This window comes from Solea senegalensis, linkage group LG11 (assembly GCF_019176455.1).
Source record: "Solea senegalensis isolate Sse05_10M linkage group LG11, IFAPA_SoseM_1, whole genome shotgun sequence".
Classification (NCBI taxonomy): domain Eukaryota; kingdom Metazoa; phylum Chordata; class Actinopteri; order Pleuronectiformes; family Soleidae; genus Solea; species Solea senegalensis.
The window spans coordinates 9,760,890-9,775,190 of NC_058031.1; the positions used below are offsets into that span (position 1 = coordinate 9,760,890).

General features: G+C 39.2%; 1 protein-coding gene across 1 annotated transcript; it reads left to right on the forward strand.

Annotated features, from left to right (window-relative positions):
• The first annotated feature begins 3,118 nt into the window (after positions 1-3,118).
• On the forward strand, positions 3,119-13,680 carry hook1 (hook microtubule-tethering protein 1). The gene is made up of 22 exons (XM_044039309.1): positions 3,119-3,299; positions 5,279-5,364; positions 5,658-5,730; positions 5,927-5,977; positions 6,733-6,865; positions 7,071-7,138; positions 7,279-7,341; positions 7,561-7,644; positions 8,670-8,833; positions 8,912-9,052; positions 9,259-9,460; positions 9,678-9,788; positions 9,866-9,953; positions 10,469-10,541; positions 10,636-10,776; positions 11,224-11,311; positions 11,794-11,825; positions 11,915-11,997; positions 12,093-12,193; positions 12,638-12,739; positions 12,840-12,908; positions 13,194-13,680. The coding sequence occupies exons 1-22, from the start codon at positions 3,246-3,248 to the stop codon at positions 13,350-13,352; spliced, it is 2,166 nt and encodes a 721-aa protein (XP_043895244.1). The 5' UTR covers positions 3,119-3,245; the 3' UTR covers positions 13,353-13,680.
• The last annotated feature ends 621 nt before the right edge of the window (positions 13,681-14,301 follow it).

Genomic DNA, 14,301 nt, shown 5'->3' on the forward strand with positions numbered 1-14,301 from the left:
TGAGGTCAGTGGAAAACTCTCTGTGTCGCATGATTTACCACAAGATCAGACCCAGAGCCACGCTGTGTCTAAGTAGGTTAGACCCCAGTTTGTTGATCATTTACTCGGCACGACTTCACATCATTCCTCTCCTCTCTGTTGATAAAGCATCAGTTGTGAAATGCAAGTAGCCTTCACTGACACTGACTGTATTTACCTGGTCAACACCGTTCCAAAGTGAACCCTATTAAGATAACTGAATAAGTCTCTGCCATATAAACGGCCTTTTGCGATAACCTTCATCTGAATAAGGTCATCCTCAGAATAAGCAATAATAAGATTAAGAAATGGCCTGTGACTAACCTTCATTATTTGTTATTGTTTGTTTCTGATAGGCAGACAATTGAGTAAAATGCTGATTGGTGTTTTCCAAACATTATATTAATAGTGTTTAATTATATATTGTACATTTCTATTGTATACATTCATAGTCATAGTATAACACATTCACAGTAGCACATACGAGTCTATATACTATATATTAGTATTTATTTATTTAATTTACTGTATATTTGTTCTTATTAGTTAAGTCTATTTAATTTGCCACCCTTTAACCTTAGACATCAAGTGAGGAAAATCTCCACAATCATCATAATTCTTCATATTTCTCCTATAATCCTATTGATTGTTAGTGGATTTCTTGCATGTCTTGTTTTTAACCTTTTGAACTTGAGCTTCTGTAACTGCCACATTTCCCCATGTGGATCAATAAAGGCTCTTGATGTCAATCATTTGAGAATCTGGAATACTGTTATAAAACCCCCGTCAAACGATAAATAATTCATCCAAATAGTTGCTGATTGATATGGTTATTCGTTCATAATTGGTTAGTTTTCACAGCAGTAGAAGTGAGGCGTAATCAGACTGTGCTCATGAATGGAACGTGAATGGAATATTCAAATTATGTAGATGTCATAATGTGAATAATGTCTTATTCAGAGATAAGTCCGTCAGTGATGTAACAGAGGAGGCCAATCATACTGTATTTAACGATTTTGAATAAATATCTAATTGTGATTATTTTGACTGAGATGAGAGGGAATGGTACTTTTTACCTAATTATTCTCATTTTCATTTGCGTGACATATTTAAAATGACAGTCTGTAGAATATGACGTGTATGGGCCAGGACAATATTTATTCATCTAAAATTTGAAAATTGCAGCAGGCCGTATAGCGATATTGATAAAGATTTGGATGAATTGTTCCACCCTATTTAACAGTTTTTTAAAATCATCATTCTCATGCTGTACCACTTTTTTTTAGTTTTAAAGTCAGGAGTTGCCCAAATGACTCCACATGCAGCAAATAAATCCAAAGCAAACGTCCTTTATTTGAACAAACCAACAACAAACAGAAATGTCTCACAGTATCTGACAGTGAGTATGTTGATGAAATATCTTGGCACCTGATCACATGCAGGTCCTTCACCTCACCTCTGATAGGAGCCAAAGGCGGGGAGTCATTGTGGTCCAGGTCATCTAAAAATAGCAGCCATCAGTCATGAGGGTCAGGGTCTCTCATGAGGGCGATCCTGCACAACACGTGTGTAAAAATCCAGCTGCAGCTGATGCAAATACACCTGCCCGGGGTTTTATACGGTGGCCCTGGAGGTAAACACATACATTTTTACAAAAGACAAGAACATAACAGAAAACACTTCACAGATTTCACAGGAAATTATGGACCAAACTTTTGTGGTTGACTGAACAGGACTTCCTGTTTGTGAGTGGATTGAACTAAATCACTTCACTGGCTTCCATTGTTCCACAAATTCGGTTCAGTCTTTTATTTTATGCTCTACCAAATATAGACCAGAAGATATATATATATATATATATATATACATATATATACATATATATGTATATATGTATATGTATATGTATATACATATATATGTATATATGTATATGTATATATATATATATATATATATACATATATATAAATGTATATATATATATATATATATATATATATATATATATATATATATATATATATACAGCATATAGTATATATGTATATAAAGTGTGAATGTCATCAGTAATCAATTTCAAATACCACGCACACTCACGTGAGATTTATAAATGGGTAACGTGAGCAGGTTTATTGTGTTCATGATCAATGATTAACCTTCACAAAGGAGCCTGAACACTGCCGTGGTTTTAGCACCTGAGTGGGAACAGTGTTGTTTTATTACAGGTTCTGACATTAGGACTCACATTCCAGCTGTATTCCGTTTCTGACTTTGCAGGATTATCTCTGGGTTAGTTGTCGTGTGAGGTTGTGTAGTATTTGATTTAGCTCACGCAGTAAAATGTACAACCATCTGCTGTAAAGATTTTATGTTTGATGGGAAACTGCTGCCACTCAAACAAGGAAAGAGTAAAACTATGTTTTTTTTTGTTTGTTTTGTTATAAATGTGTTTCTTTTGGAGATTTATTTGTGTGCACCGAATATCGATTAAAAAAACATCTTTTTTAAGTAATTAGTTGCATCTCACGTTGCTCCATATGTCTACTCTAGTACATGGATGTCAAATAATAATAATGTAATTTATTTATCCATATATTTATTTATTATTTAGTGTATTTTACAGCTAGTATATCTATAGCAGCCCATGGCCAAGAGGAAAGGATTTGGGCTCTCTATCACTAATTGTTATGTGTGCTGAAATAACTCATTCTAATCTATTTGTTTTCAAGTTATGAAAAATGAAACTTACCAATATGTCAAAATTAGCTTAATATCTGCTATTTATAACTTTACAGTACTGCTCAATATCTGACCAATGTTTATTATTTACCTCATTGTTTGACATTAAGAGATTAGGTCAGATTATATAATACATGGAACATATATTACATATTTTCTGAAACCAAATCTTCTTTACGCTGATTGGCTGAAGCAGGGATTAACTGCCGTCAATCATCACGAGTCTCGACGCTGATTGGACAAAACTCTCCTCCTACTCACGTTATCTCGTCCAATCAATCTCAAACAAATTGAACGTGAAAAGGTAAAGACGCTATGCCATTCTCGAACACGTTACGTCGCGTTTGTGGCGGAACCGCCGTTGCGAGTCCTCTGCGTGCGTAAGTGTCGCCGCTGATCCACCTCTTAATAGCAGGTGAGGTCAAATGCAGGAGATAGGAGCGGAAGCGGTTTGCTGACAGGTGGATTTGGATAGTTTAGCTTCAATGGAAGAAATGGACGATGCCAAAACGGTTCTGGTCGAGAGCCTGATAATATGGGTGAGTGTGAATGCGTCGCCTGAGGAAGCGAAGGCAATTTCTTTACCTGTAGGTGGTGGGGGCCGAGGTTTCTGCTAGTTTGAGAGAAAATGAGGGAATTATGGAGCAGAGCAGGCGGTCGTCACTCACGGTAACGGAAGGTGAAGCTACTATAATACTTATGTCGTCTTAACAGAGCAGCTTTATTTGCAGTTATGTATATCATTGTCAGTCCCGAGAGGAGCTGCGCCTGGCGTACAGCAGCAGGGGCGCTGCTAGAAATCTAGAGCCCCATGTGGGAAAAAACAAACCACAATACCCCCCACATACATATCAAAGTTTATTTCTTACTAGTAGTTCTACTTACTCTTGATAGGAATTGAACAGACTGTACATAATTATGTTTTTATAAGTGTATAAAAATATACTTGCTATTTCACATTTTGAAGTGAGAGCTAGTGATGGTGAGATGAAGCCCTGTTAAATCTTTTCTGCCAGTTGTTTTGCCAAAAGGCTGATGACACAAATCCCCGTTTAACAGCTCATTTGTACTGACATCTACTGGTCATTTGACGTATGGCAGTCCTACTGTCGTATTACATATATACTAGAGTTGTTCCGATTCCGATACTGCCGAAAATGTGGGCATCGGTATCGGCGAGTACTGGAGTCCATGCACCGATCCGATACCACATAATTTATTAGATCCGTTAGCTCTGACACGGTTCTGCTTTGCCGCTCTTGAAACAATTGCGCTGTGCTGTTTTAGAGGTGTGAAGAAGAACTGATCACCCGACACCTGTAGACAAGGAGCTAACATTAGCTCATCATGTCGGCGGTTTGGCAGTATTTACCTGTTAGCGTTGTTAGCAGTGCTAGCTCCGTTAGCGTGGCTACGGTGAAACTGGAGTGGCCCGTTTATTAAACAAAAAGAGCAGCGCTACAACTAACCAGCGCACCTGTGTCCTGCGTATGTATGCCTCTGTTTTTAAAGTTTAGCGTTACTTCAGAGACTCATTTTAACCATCTGGAGTCATGTAAAAATTATGTCACGCGCTTCCTTTCCCGGTCAGTTGTCATGGAAACATGAAGCTCTGCCAGTGCTGCGGAATATAAATATATGTGTGTGTTACAGGAGGTGCTTGTGTGACTAAGACATAGTTGATGTCAATGTGATCAAGTGGGACAGTTTTTTCATTCTTATTCAGCAGTAACAATCCTCATAATCGCCTCAGATCACACACTACCTGTATTTCCGAAGCCTTTTTCAGCAACTCGAATCATTAAACAGGGCAGTCATGTGATTTCATTTGGACACGCCCCCTTTGCTCTACACAGATCTCAGGGCTTCCTTGCCACAAATGATGGAGCTAAAGTTAAAATTGATACGATGTGGGGGACAGTTGGAATTGGCCTACGACTTACAATCGATCCTGAGTGGATTGAGAGTGCTGATCCTGTTAACTGGTATTTGTGGAAGGTTGCTCTTTGGATGTCTGTTTGTTATGTAACTACTTAAATGTAGCTTTAAGAACGGCACGAGTTGAAGTTTGTCATTTAGTCAGACACGGCAAGCTAACACCTGCTCCTTTCATTTCCATGGATTTGGATTAACAACCTTCAGTGTACACATTAGAGTGTGTGCACAACACAGCAATTGTTGCTCAAGGAAATAAGAGATTTAACCTTACACCGTCGCTACATCAATTATTTACATCTGTACTTTTCTTTCACCTGGGTGTTCGTTTCTTAACCGTTCTTAACCATCTCTAGATTTTTGTTGTACATTGAGCAACTCTCTGCTCTTACTTTGTCTTTGTGGTTTCAAAAATGATTCTGCATCCCTGCACAGCTACAGTGTTGTGGAGAAACACGAGTGAATTAAGTGTGCAACTGCAGCTTTTGTCCTCTCTGTGACCTGTTGACCAGTCATTGATGATGCTGCTGATGCTGCTGATGCTGCTGCTGATGATGATGATGATGTGTTTTCTGCCTCTCAGCTGCAGACCTTTAACACTCCTGCACCCTGCACGACAATAGAGGAACTGACCACTGGATCAGCAATATCACAGGCACTGCATCAGATGTGAGGACACACACACACACACACTTACAGAAACTTGTAGTCTGCTCCATGTTGTGATATTTGTTGTTAGCTTTGTTTGTCATCAAAGCTAAGGATAAATGTTTGCTGATGAGCTGCACTCATTCCACCCTAAAAAACATGCACCAAAATTCGTATTGTGTGATATTTAGGTTTTGAACATCAGAATTCAAAGAGTAATGCTTTTCTTTTATTTGTTGCTTTATGTTTTTGAGAAGCCAGAGAGCTGTTTGTGACTGATTTCTTTGTGTGTGTCTCTGTTGTGTACGCTGCAGAGACCCTGCATGGTTTTCTGATGGATGGCTTGGTCGTATCAAAACAGATGTTGAGGGTAACTGGAGATTGAAGGTAAACCAGAACTACTGTTCCTTTTATTTGCTCATTTTGACTTCTGTCTTCATATTTTCATAAAATCTACTTCTTTTCCCTCCCAAATGAGTCTTTTCCGCAGATCCTTTGACGCTTTTTAAATGTGAACTCATCCTCTTCATTGATATTTCCTCTACAAAGTGAGTTCATAGCATTTCTTGTCTGATCTCCTCAGATGAACAACCTGAAGAAGATCCTTCAGATGGTGGTTGATTATTATAATGAGGTAGGCTCAGTTTCTAAGCGACCAGAAGAAAACAAGTGTGAGGAGTCGGCTGTTTGTGTTGAATCGATGCCTGTGGGAGTTGAAATAATGCAAAGCCCCAGGTGAAATGCATAAAGAAAAAATACTGAAACCCAGTAATGTTTCTATTTGTTATGGTAAATTATGGTTGAGATATTGTGAAGTCCCTGATAATATAATATCTTTATGATATTTTATTTTCAGTGCTTTTATTTTATTTATTTATTTTATTATGTATATATGTTTTATACATCTTTTAATGTTCAATTTTTGTTGAAACTGATGTTTAATTTACTCTCTCTCTCTCTCTCTCTCTCTCTATATATATATATATATATATATATATATATATATATTATATGTATATGTATATATACATATATATATATATATATATATATATATATATATATATATGTATATATATATATATATATATATATATATATATATATATATATATTATATATATATATATATATATATATATATATATATATATATATATATATATATATATATATATGTATATATATACCCATTTTGCTTCTGTTTTGCGTGCTCAATGTCATCCTCTCTGACTTGCATGAACTGAGCAGAGCCATTGTTGATATGATTAGTAACACCTGAGCTTTTCCTGCTCAGACATATCAAAATGGCAGTGTCAAAACTTGCACTCAAAATGGTAGCACGGTCACTCTTTAAGCATGTTTTTATCTCTTGCTCTGCCCCATCAGGTCTTGGGACAGGAGATCACAAACTTCCCTTTGCCAGATTTGGCCCTCGTTGCAGAGCGTTCAGACCCAGTGCACCTCGGGAAGCTACTGCAGCTCATACTGGGCTGTGCTGTCAGATGTGAACATAAACAAGGTATGGGACTGCTTGTGTATTGGGTGGGTTTTAAAGGCAGCTTTAAAAGACACTATAAAGAAATCTTACTGCAATAATAACTTGAAGCAACAATGAAATGTCACCATGGTGCTCTCTTTTTATGGTGACATGGAATTTGGAGCCACCTACTGCCTATCTTGGTGAACTAACTCCATTTCATGAATCTTCCTCACTGTGTTGACAGAATATATTCAGAACATCATGACTTTGGAGGAGTCTGTTCAGCACGTTGTCATGACGGCCATCCAGGAGGTCAGCCCCACTTAATAACTTTAATAACGTGTGAAAATGTACAGAAAAGCCAGGTCGAGCAGTTGTTCCTTTACGAGTAACTTTGCAGCTTTGTTTTAATGAGTCTGTAAAATAAACCCAGTGACACGTTTTCTTTCCAGCTCATGAATAAAGAGACCATGGCCCCGTTTGGAGCACAACTGTCAGGGGACGTAGAACAGCAGGTCAGTGTTATTACTACAGAGACTACCTTTTTGCATGCATTCATACATCATATATATACTACATTGTGCTAATTAAGCTGCCATTACTGATAATATTCTTAAGAACTGTGATTCTCATACTATACATGTTTAGTTGGTTTATAATTGCAGGACCAGTTTCTGTGGTGGGCGAAAGTGAGTGTGCACATTTCTTACTTTAGCTTTCCTTCATGTGTCCAGTTAAAAAAAGCCCAGGAGGATCTAGCTGAACTATTAACCGAGAAGGAAGCTCTAGCCCAACGCTGTCAAGAGTTGGACATACAGGTGAATACGTAGCACACTCACACAGACACACAATCAGATGCCTTCGGTACAGTTCAAATAAAGGTTGTGTAATTTGCTGTGAAGCTTGACTCCATTGTTGGGAGCTGCTGTGGCAGAAAGACTGTGATCAAACAGTCTGGGCTCTGCTGGCTCCCACCGTGGCAACAAGGCCCACGCTCCGCCACTGCTTGTGGGCCTCTCTGTGCGCTGTACACACAGACACAATTCAGCATAGTCACTGATCATCTGTTCCACTGGACTCTCGACAGATTGATTTTTTCTGTCCCCAGTCTCGCTCATCTCTCGCTGCTGCGAGGTAAGTCCAACATGGTTGAAACTAAACACATTTTAACCAAATGTTGACTCTAACTCGGCTAACAGATGGACTGATCGGCGTCCTGTTTTATTATTATTATTCCTAATTTTTATAAACCTTTCCTTTAATTGGTGAAAGCAGCGTCACATTATTTCGAAATGCAACTTTGACTTGTTTTAGGTTTAAAGAATGGTCCTTAAAAGAGGAGAGCTGAAGTTAGAAGATGTGCTGAATATTATTCTTGATCAGCTTTCAGTTATAATTTTATAACTGAAATAAATTGTATAATTCGTGTATAATTGTTTCGTTTAATATGAGTTTATAAGTTCAAAAATCAGTTTCAGACAAGTCTGTTTCAATGTAAATATTTTGCCTCTATGAGCAGTTCACACACTGGTTATATGGGTGATTTTTGTCTAGTTTAAAGACTCACAAGTTAATCTCACATTGATGGAGCGTTGTCTGGTGATAAAATATAATCCAGAGGGATTAAAATAAAACTGACTAACCGTGTATTAACATGTTTGCTAGATAAACTGCACTGTTTGCTTTAACAGCTGGGAGAGGAAGAGAGTTTTCTGACTCTAACTTTTGATCTCAAATGTGAATTTTCTGCTTTGCATGAAATAACCGACCAAAGAGCAATTTAACATTAACTTTAAACTCTCGCTTGTGAAATGGGCTATAATATGTTGTTGAACCCACGCAGGTGGCTGTACTGCAAGAGGAACGAAACAGCTTATTGGCGGAGAACGATGTCCTAACTGACCGGGCCAATCAGCTGGACACGTTCGATGACCCCAGCACACCCTCAGGAAGGAAGCACAATCAGTTACAACAGCAACTGGAGACTCTACAGGAGGAGAACTTCAGGTTTATCACTTTCTGCATATAAACCTTGTAAGGCTTGAGACGGACTCATTAATGATGTGTATCGTTCACATCCTTTAGACTGGAGGCTGCGAAGGACGACTACCGGATCCACTGCGAAGAGTTGGAGAAGCAGCTGATTGAGGTTCAGCACCGTAATGACGAGCTCACCAGCCTGGCAGAAGAATCTCGAGCTCTCAAAGACGAGCTGGATGTTATGAGGTCTGTGTGTAGGGAAATGGTAACGTCCTCTATTTGAAATGCAAACAAAATAAAACAAGTGTCAAGTATCCAAGTTTGAAGCCCGTCAAGTGACTTGTGGGACAGACAGACATTCCGTGCATTTATCGATGGACGATGATGATAGTTCCATGGAGTTTGACTTGTAGGGTGTTCATTATGTGTGTGATGACATTGTGTCCATACAGGAACTGTTCAGATCGCGTGGTAATACTGGAAGCCTCGGTGGAAACATACAAGCGTAAACTGGAGAATCTGGGTGATCTGAAGAGGCAGATGAAGCTGCTGGAGGAGAATAACATGACCTACATGCAAAACACTGTCAGCTTGGAGGAGGAGCTCCGCAAGGCCAACGCTGCCCGCGCTCAGCTCGAGACGTACAAGCGACAGGTAACGTTAGAACCCAAAGGGGAACCATAGATTGAAGTCACTTTATTCTAAAACCCCTCTTACTAGGATGAATGTATAAAGGATTACGTCCAGGTCTAATCACTACATGAATTGGGACACTTCTTTTTCCCAACTCCTAACCAGTGTAAAGGTTTTATTCAAAACAAGAAACATGTCTTTGTTGATGCTTCGTTTCTATGCCTTTATTTTATTTAAGGTCCAGGAGCTACACAAGAAATTGTCTGAGGAATCGAGGCGAGCAGACAACCTCGCCTTTGAGATGAAAAAGTTTGAGGAGAAGCACGAAACTGTGATGAAGGAGAAAGAGGTTCGGCAGCTGTTATAATGTTGTGGAAAGAAAATGGCAGAAAGCTTTCACTCTAAAATCTGTATCCCCTCCATTAGAGAGTCATGATAGAAAGAGATTCTCTAAAGGAGACCAACGAGGAGCTGCGATGCACTCAGGCTCAACAGCACCAGCTCTCACAAGCAGGTATTTCTCTGCAAACAACATAAACCTCATTGTTTTCTTGGCAACATTCAGATTACCAGGCTTAAGAGACTCCGATCAGATATAGAAACCCATTCATGTGTGCTTCTAGATTAAATGCGACATGATTGAACAGTCCTATCAGAATCCATGTGGCTTTTTTTTTGCCCATGCTCAGTTTTGTTCTCTTCAACCGGCACCACAGAAGTGCGCCAAAATCAAACGTGTCATCCTCTAGCGCTAAATCTCACCCCCAAATTTACTGTGATAGCTTCTGTTTTTTAATTTAAAGATAGACCTTATCGATATTTCCCACTTCAGTGCTGCGTGGTCTCATTAATATGGCGTTTTCTGTTTGTGTGCACATTTGTAGTTTCTTTAAAAGGAACATTTAGATGCAAGACACTGAACGGGAACTATCAAATCTGATTTGTAATAAATCAGATTGAACAACGGGGCTGGTAATCTGAACACAGTCCTTGCCACTTTGATATTCTAAAGCTCTATCTTCCTTATAGGGATAGGGATGCTATCTTCCAGCAGCCCCAGCCATGATAACCTGGCTGCTGAATTGATACCAATTGAGTACAGGTAAGAGACACTTCTTACATTATAAAATATGCTTTTTCTTTCTGCTCCTGTGTGTGTCTGCCTTAGCACTGACTTTGTTTGTGTGACTGTTCAGAGAAAAGTTCATCAGGCTGCAGCATGAGAACAAGATGTTGAGAGTGCAGCAGGAGGAAAGCGAGCGGGAGAGGTTCGCCGCCCTGCAGTGTCAGCTGGAGGAGGCGCACAAGACACGTAGTGAACTGGATACAGAAAACAGGTGAACACAGTGTCTGTAAATCAGCAACTGATGGATGAGGCGGAGGTTGAGTTCTCCTACTATCACCGAGTTTTCATTACTAAAATGTTTCAAAGATCCTTCAGTAGGTTTTTGTTTGATAGTCTACAAGTTTGATGAGGTGTAGACACTTAAAGCTTTCCTTCGAAATACTACTGAATAATGTCATTTCTTGACAGCTTATACTGTAAATTAGTAAAACTATTGAATACTATTTTTAATATATTCCCAGAAATTATGTTAAGGTACATTTTCTCTTAAAAAAAAGAAGAAGAAGGAAATAAATGGCTTACTTTATCCAAGATGGGAGCATTTATGTGAGGAGTGGTTTTGGTGAACCTATGTTTTGAGTGTAAAAAAGCATTTTAACTTGGTCATTTTGGTTATTGTAGTGAGTTGATTCCACTTTCTTCTCTTTATGTTCTGCAGACTGAGCCGAGCGCGGATCAGTGAGCTGCAGCAACAGGTGGAGGACCTCCAGAAGGCTCTGCAGAGTCAGGCGGCCAAACCAGACGATGTGAGTGTTCCTAACAGAGAAAAGGCCTGGCAGAGTTAAACTTTTACTGTCAGATGATGTCAAGCAAGAAAGACTGGTTTATGTTTTCAGTCAAAACTTGATACAAATTTAGACCCTTAAAGGCTTAATAGACATGATTCTGTTTGGCATTATTGATCAAGAATTCCCTAACAACCTTTCTGGATAGAGCTTTTGCAAATTGGACCCATCACAGGAGACTTTGATCAGTCACAGTGCAGTTAAAAGTTAAAAGCACTAACTGGCTGTTCTGAGAGTTTTAGAAAGGGAGAGATTGTCTCAGGTCGTGTGTCCATGTGTATCCGATGAGACCCCTAAAGATGAGTTTTAACGTCCTGCAGATGAAACATAACTATCAAAGTGTTAAATCCTCTTCAGTGTACAGTATACTCTGTTCTCTCCCTGCAGTACAATGTAGCCTTGGTATTTGCAGATACTTCAAAGCCTCCTTTTGTTTTTTACAGTCAAACCTAAAGCGGAAACTGGACGCGCACATGTAAGTTTCAGTCTCGGGTCAGCGATTGTCAAGTTGGGAGAGACAAAACAAAGCAGAGGCAAGTAAAGAAAGGGCGTCTGTTTTCTCAGGGTCCAGCTGAACGAGGCTCAGGATGAAATCATGAAGAAGAAAGAGCTGCTGGAGGACCTTCAGCCTGACCACACTCAGACCTGTAAGCCTCGTGTCACAAATCCGATACAGAGACACACACACACAACCATTTCATGACTTCAGTGAGACCACACAATGATAACTGTGCGTCTTTAGCTTTGAAGGTGGACGAGCTGATGGCTGCTCTGAAGAAGAAGGACGATGACATGCGGGCCATGGAAGAGAGGTACAAAATGTACCTGGAGAAAGCTCGGAATGTGAGTGACTCTGTTTTTATGGTTTCATTTCATTCTAGCTGTGTTAGCGACACTATTTTAAAACTATAGTGTAACAAATGTCTAGTGTTTAAATGCATTCACATCGTTCTCAGGAGTTCTCACAATGTTGATAAAGTCTATCAGCTCCACTCGACTTAATGTGTTTCTCTGTAAAATAGTTAATGTGTTAAGATCTTGTGTTGACGATAGGCAGTTTTACTTAAATGCTTCTCATCCACAACCATCCATGCACTGCTGCTGTATACACACAAACACTCCCTCAGTCAGGTTCTGATAGTATTGGTTGACAGTCTGTTTTCAGATGAAGGATGAATCATACAAATGTTTACAAAGATCAAACGGAGGCAGGATAATGAAGTTAACAACAACAACAAAAAATATCACCCAGTTTCACACTGCAAATACTTTTATCCTCAACCGTAGGTGATCCGAGCGTTGGACCCTAAACTGAATCCAGCCACTGCAGAGATCCAGTCTCTGAGGAACACGCTGGCAGACCGGGACAAGCACATTCTCAACCTAGAAGTAACTTTTCATTTTGACAATTACAACTGTCCTCTTTAAAAGTTTATTATGATTAAACTGGATGTTTTTTGAAACCAACTAAATTTATTTTGCCTCCTAGCGTCAGTGTGAGCAGGCCAAGCTTCGAGAGTATGAAGAGAAACTGATCGTCACAGCTTGGTATAACAAGGTAAGATGAGATTAGTTTAGTGTTGTGTCTGTTATGGCATCATGAATATTCACTGTGTATCATATGAAGAGCAGAAAAGTAAAGCTGTTGTCAATGAAATGCTGTATATTTGTACTTGGGAAGAGTAAGTTTTTGGCTGAATATGCTCCTCCTCTGCTGGAGCTTGTCAAAGAGGAGGGAGGTAAATGCTAACACCAGCAACAGGCAGGAGATTAACCCAACGTTAGTCAAAACATGGCACCACAGCTTTAATTGTCATAATGCTGGTTATTTATTTGTCCTCAGAGTCTGAACTTTCAGAAGCTGGCTATCGAGTCACGCCTTGGCGGCCGCACAGCGTCCATGCTGTCTCCTGGCCAGTCCTTCCTGTCTCAGCAGCGGCAGGTCTCAAACGCGCCACGCCGGACCCTTTCCATCAACGTGCCTGCCACTACCTCCCAGTAGACCTCGACCCGGAGCCAAATGTTCTCCCCTTTATTTAGTGAAGGGGTGGGAAACAAATCCTCCCCGTCCACCCTACAAGTGAGCACTCAAGTGACCTTAAGCACATCCACTCTCAGCGCGCTCAGGAAGGTCACAGGTCACAGGTTAGCTGACGAGGATCGAGCAGTACTTATTAAACTCAACTGTGTACAGTAAGTCACTCACCTGTGGTCGTAGCTGTCGGTCACATCACACACTGTCCACACCACACTTCTCACTGCTCTGTGCTCCACTGAACACTTGCTGGAATCAATTTAGCCTTGTTTTTATATATATACTGTACATATGTATGTATGTATGTATATATATATATATATATATATATATATATATATATATATATATATATATATATATATATATATATATATATATATATATATACATACATATATATACATATATATACACATACATAGAATGTCGATGGAGACATAAGGTTTTTATTCAGAGCTGAAGCTGGTAAAATATATGAATGTGGCTTTAAAAAAAAGGTTATTTGAATGACAATGAAATGTAACTTCAGATGATCCATCAGACTATGCAGTGAATAGATTAATACATCCCCTGTATATTTAGTGTGTTCAGGCATCAGATGTCACGTGTACGTTTTTTTTTTTTCTAACGAAAACGGAACAAGCCCTTTTCTCAAAGCTGTAAAAATCCTCAACCTTTGAGGATTATAAATCCAGGACTTTCTCACAGGCAGAATGCTCTAGATGGAAACTTTAATTGAAAAATGAATTGAGTGAGTAGGATTATGTATAATCTCCGAATTTGTACAAAAGTAATGTGAACATGATTTGAACACCAGCTCTTGAGCCCAACGTTGAGACCAGCTTCAGGATTCATGCCGTACCTGAGAATTGTGATTTGTGTAGTTGGTTTAATATTTAATCATGGAGACGTT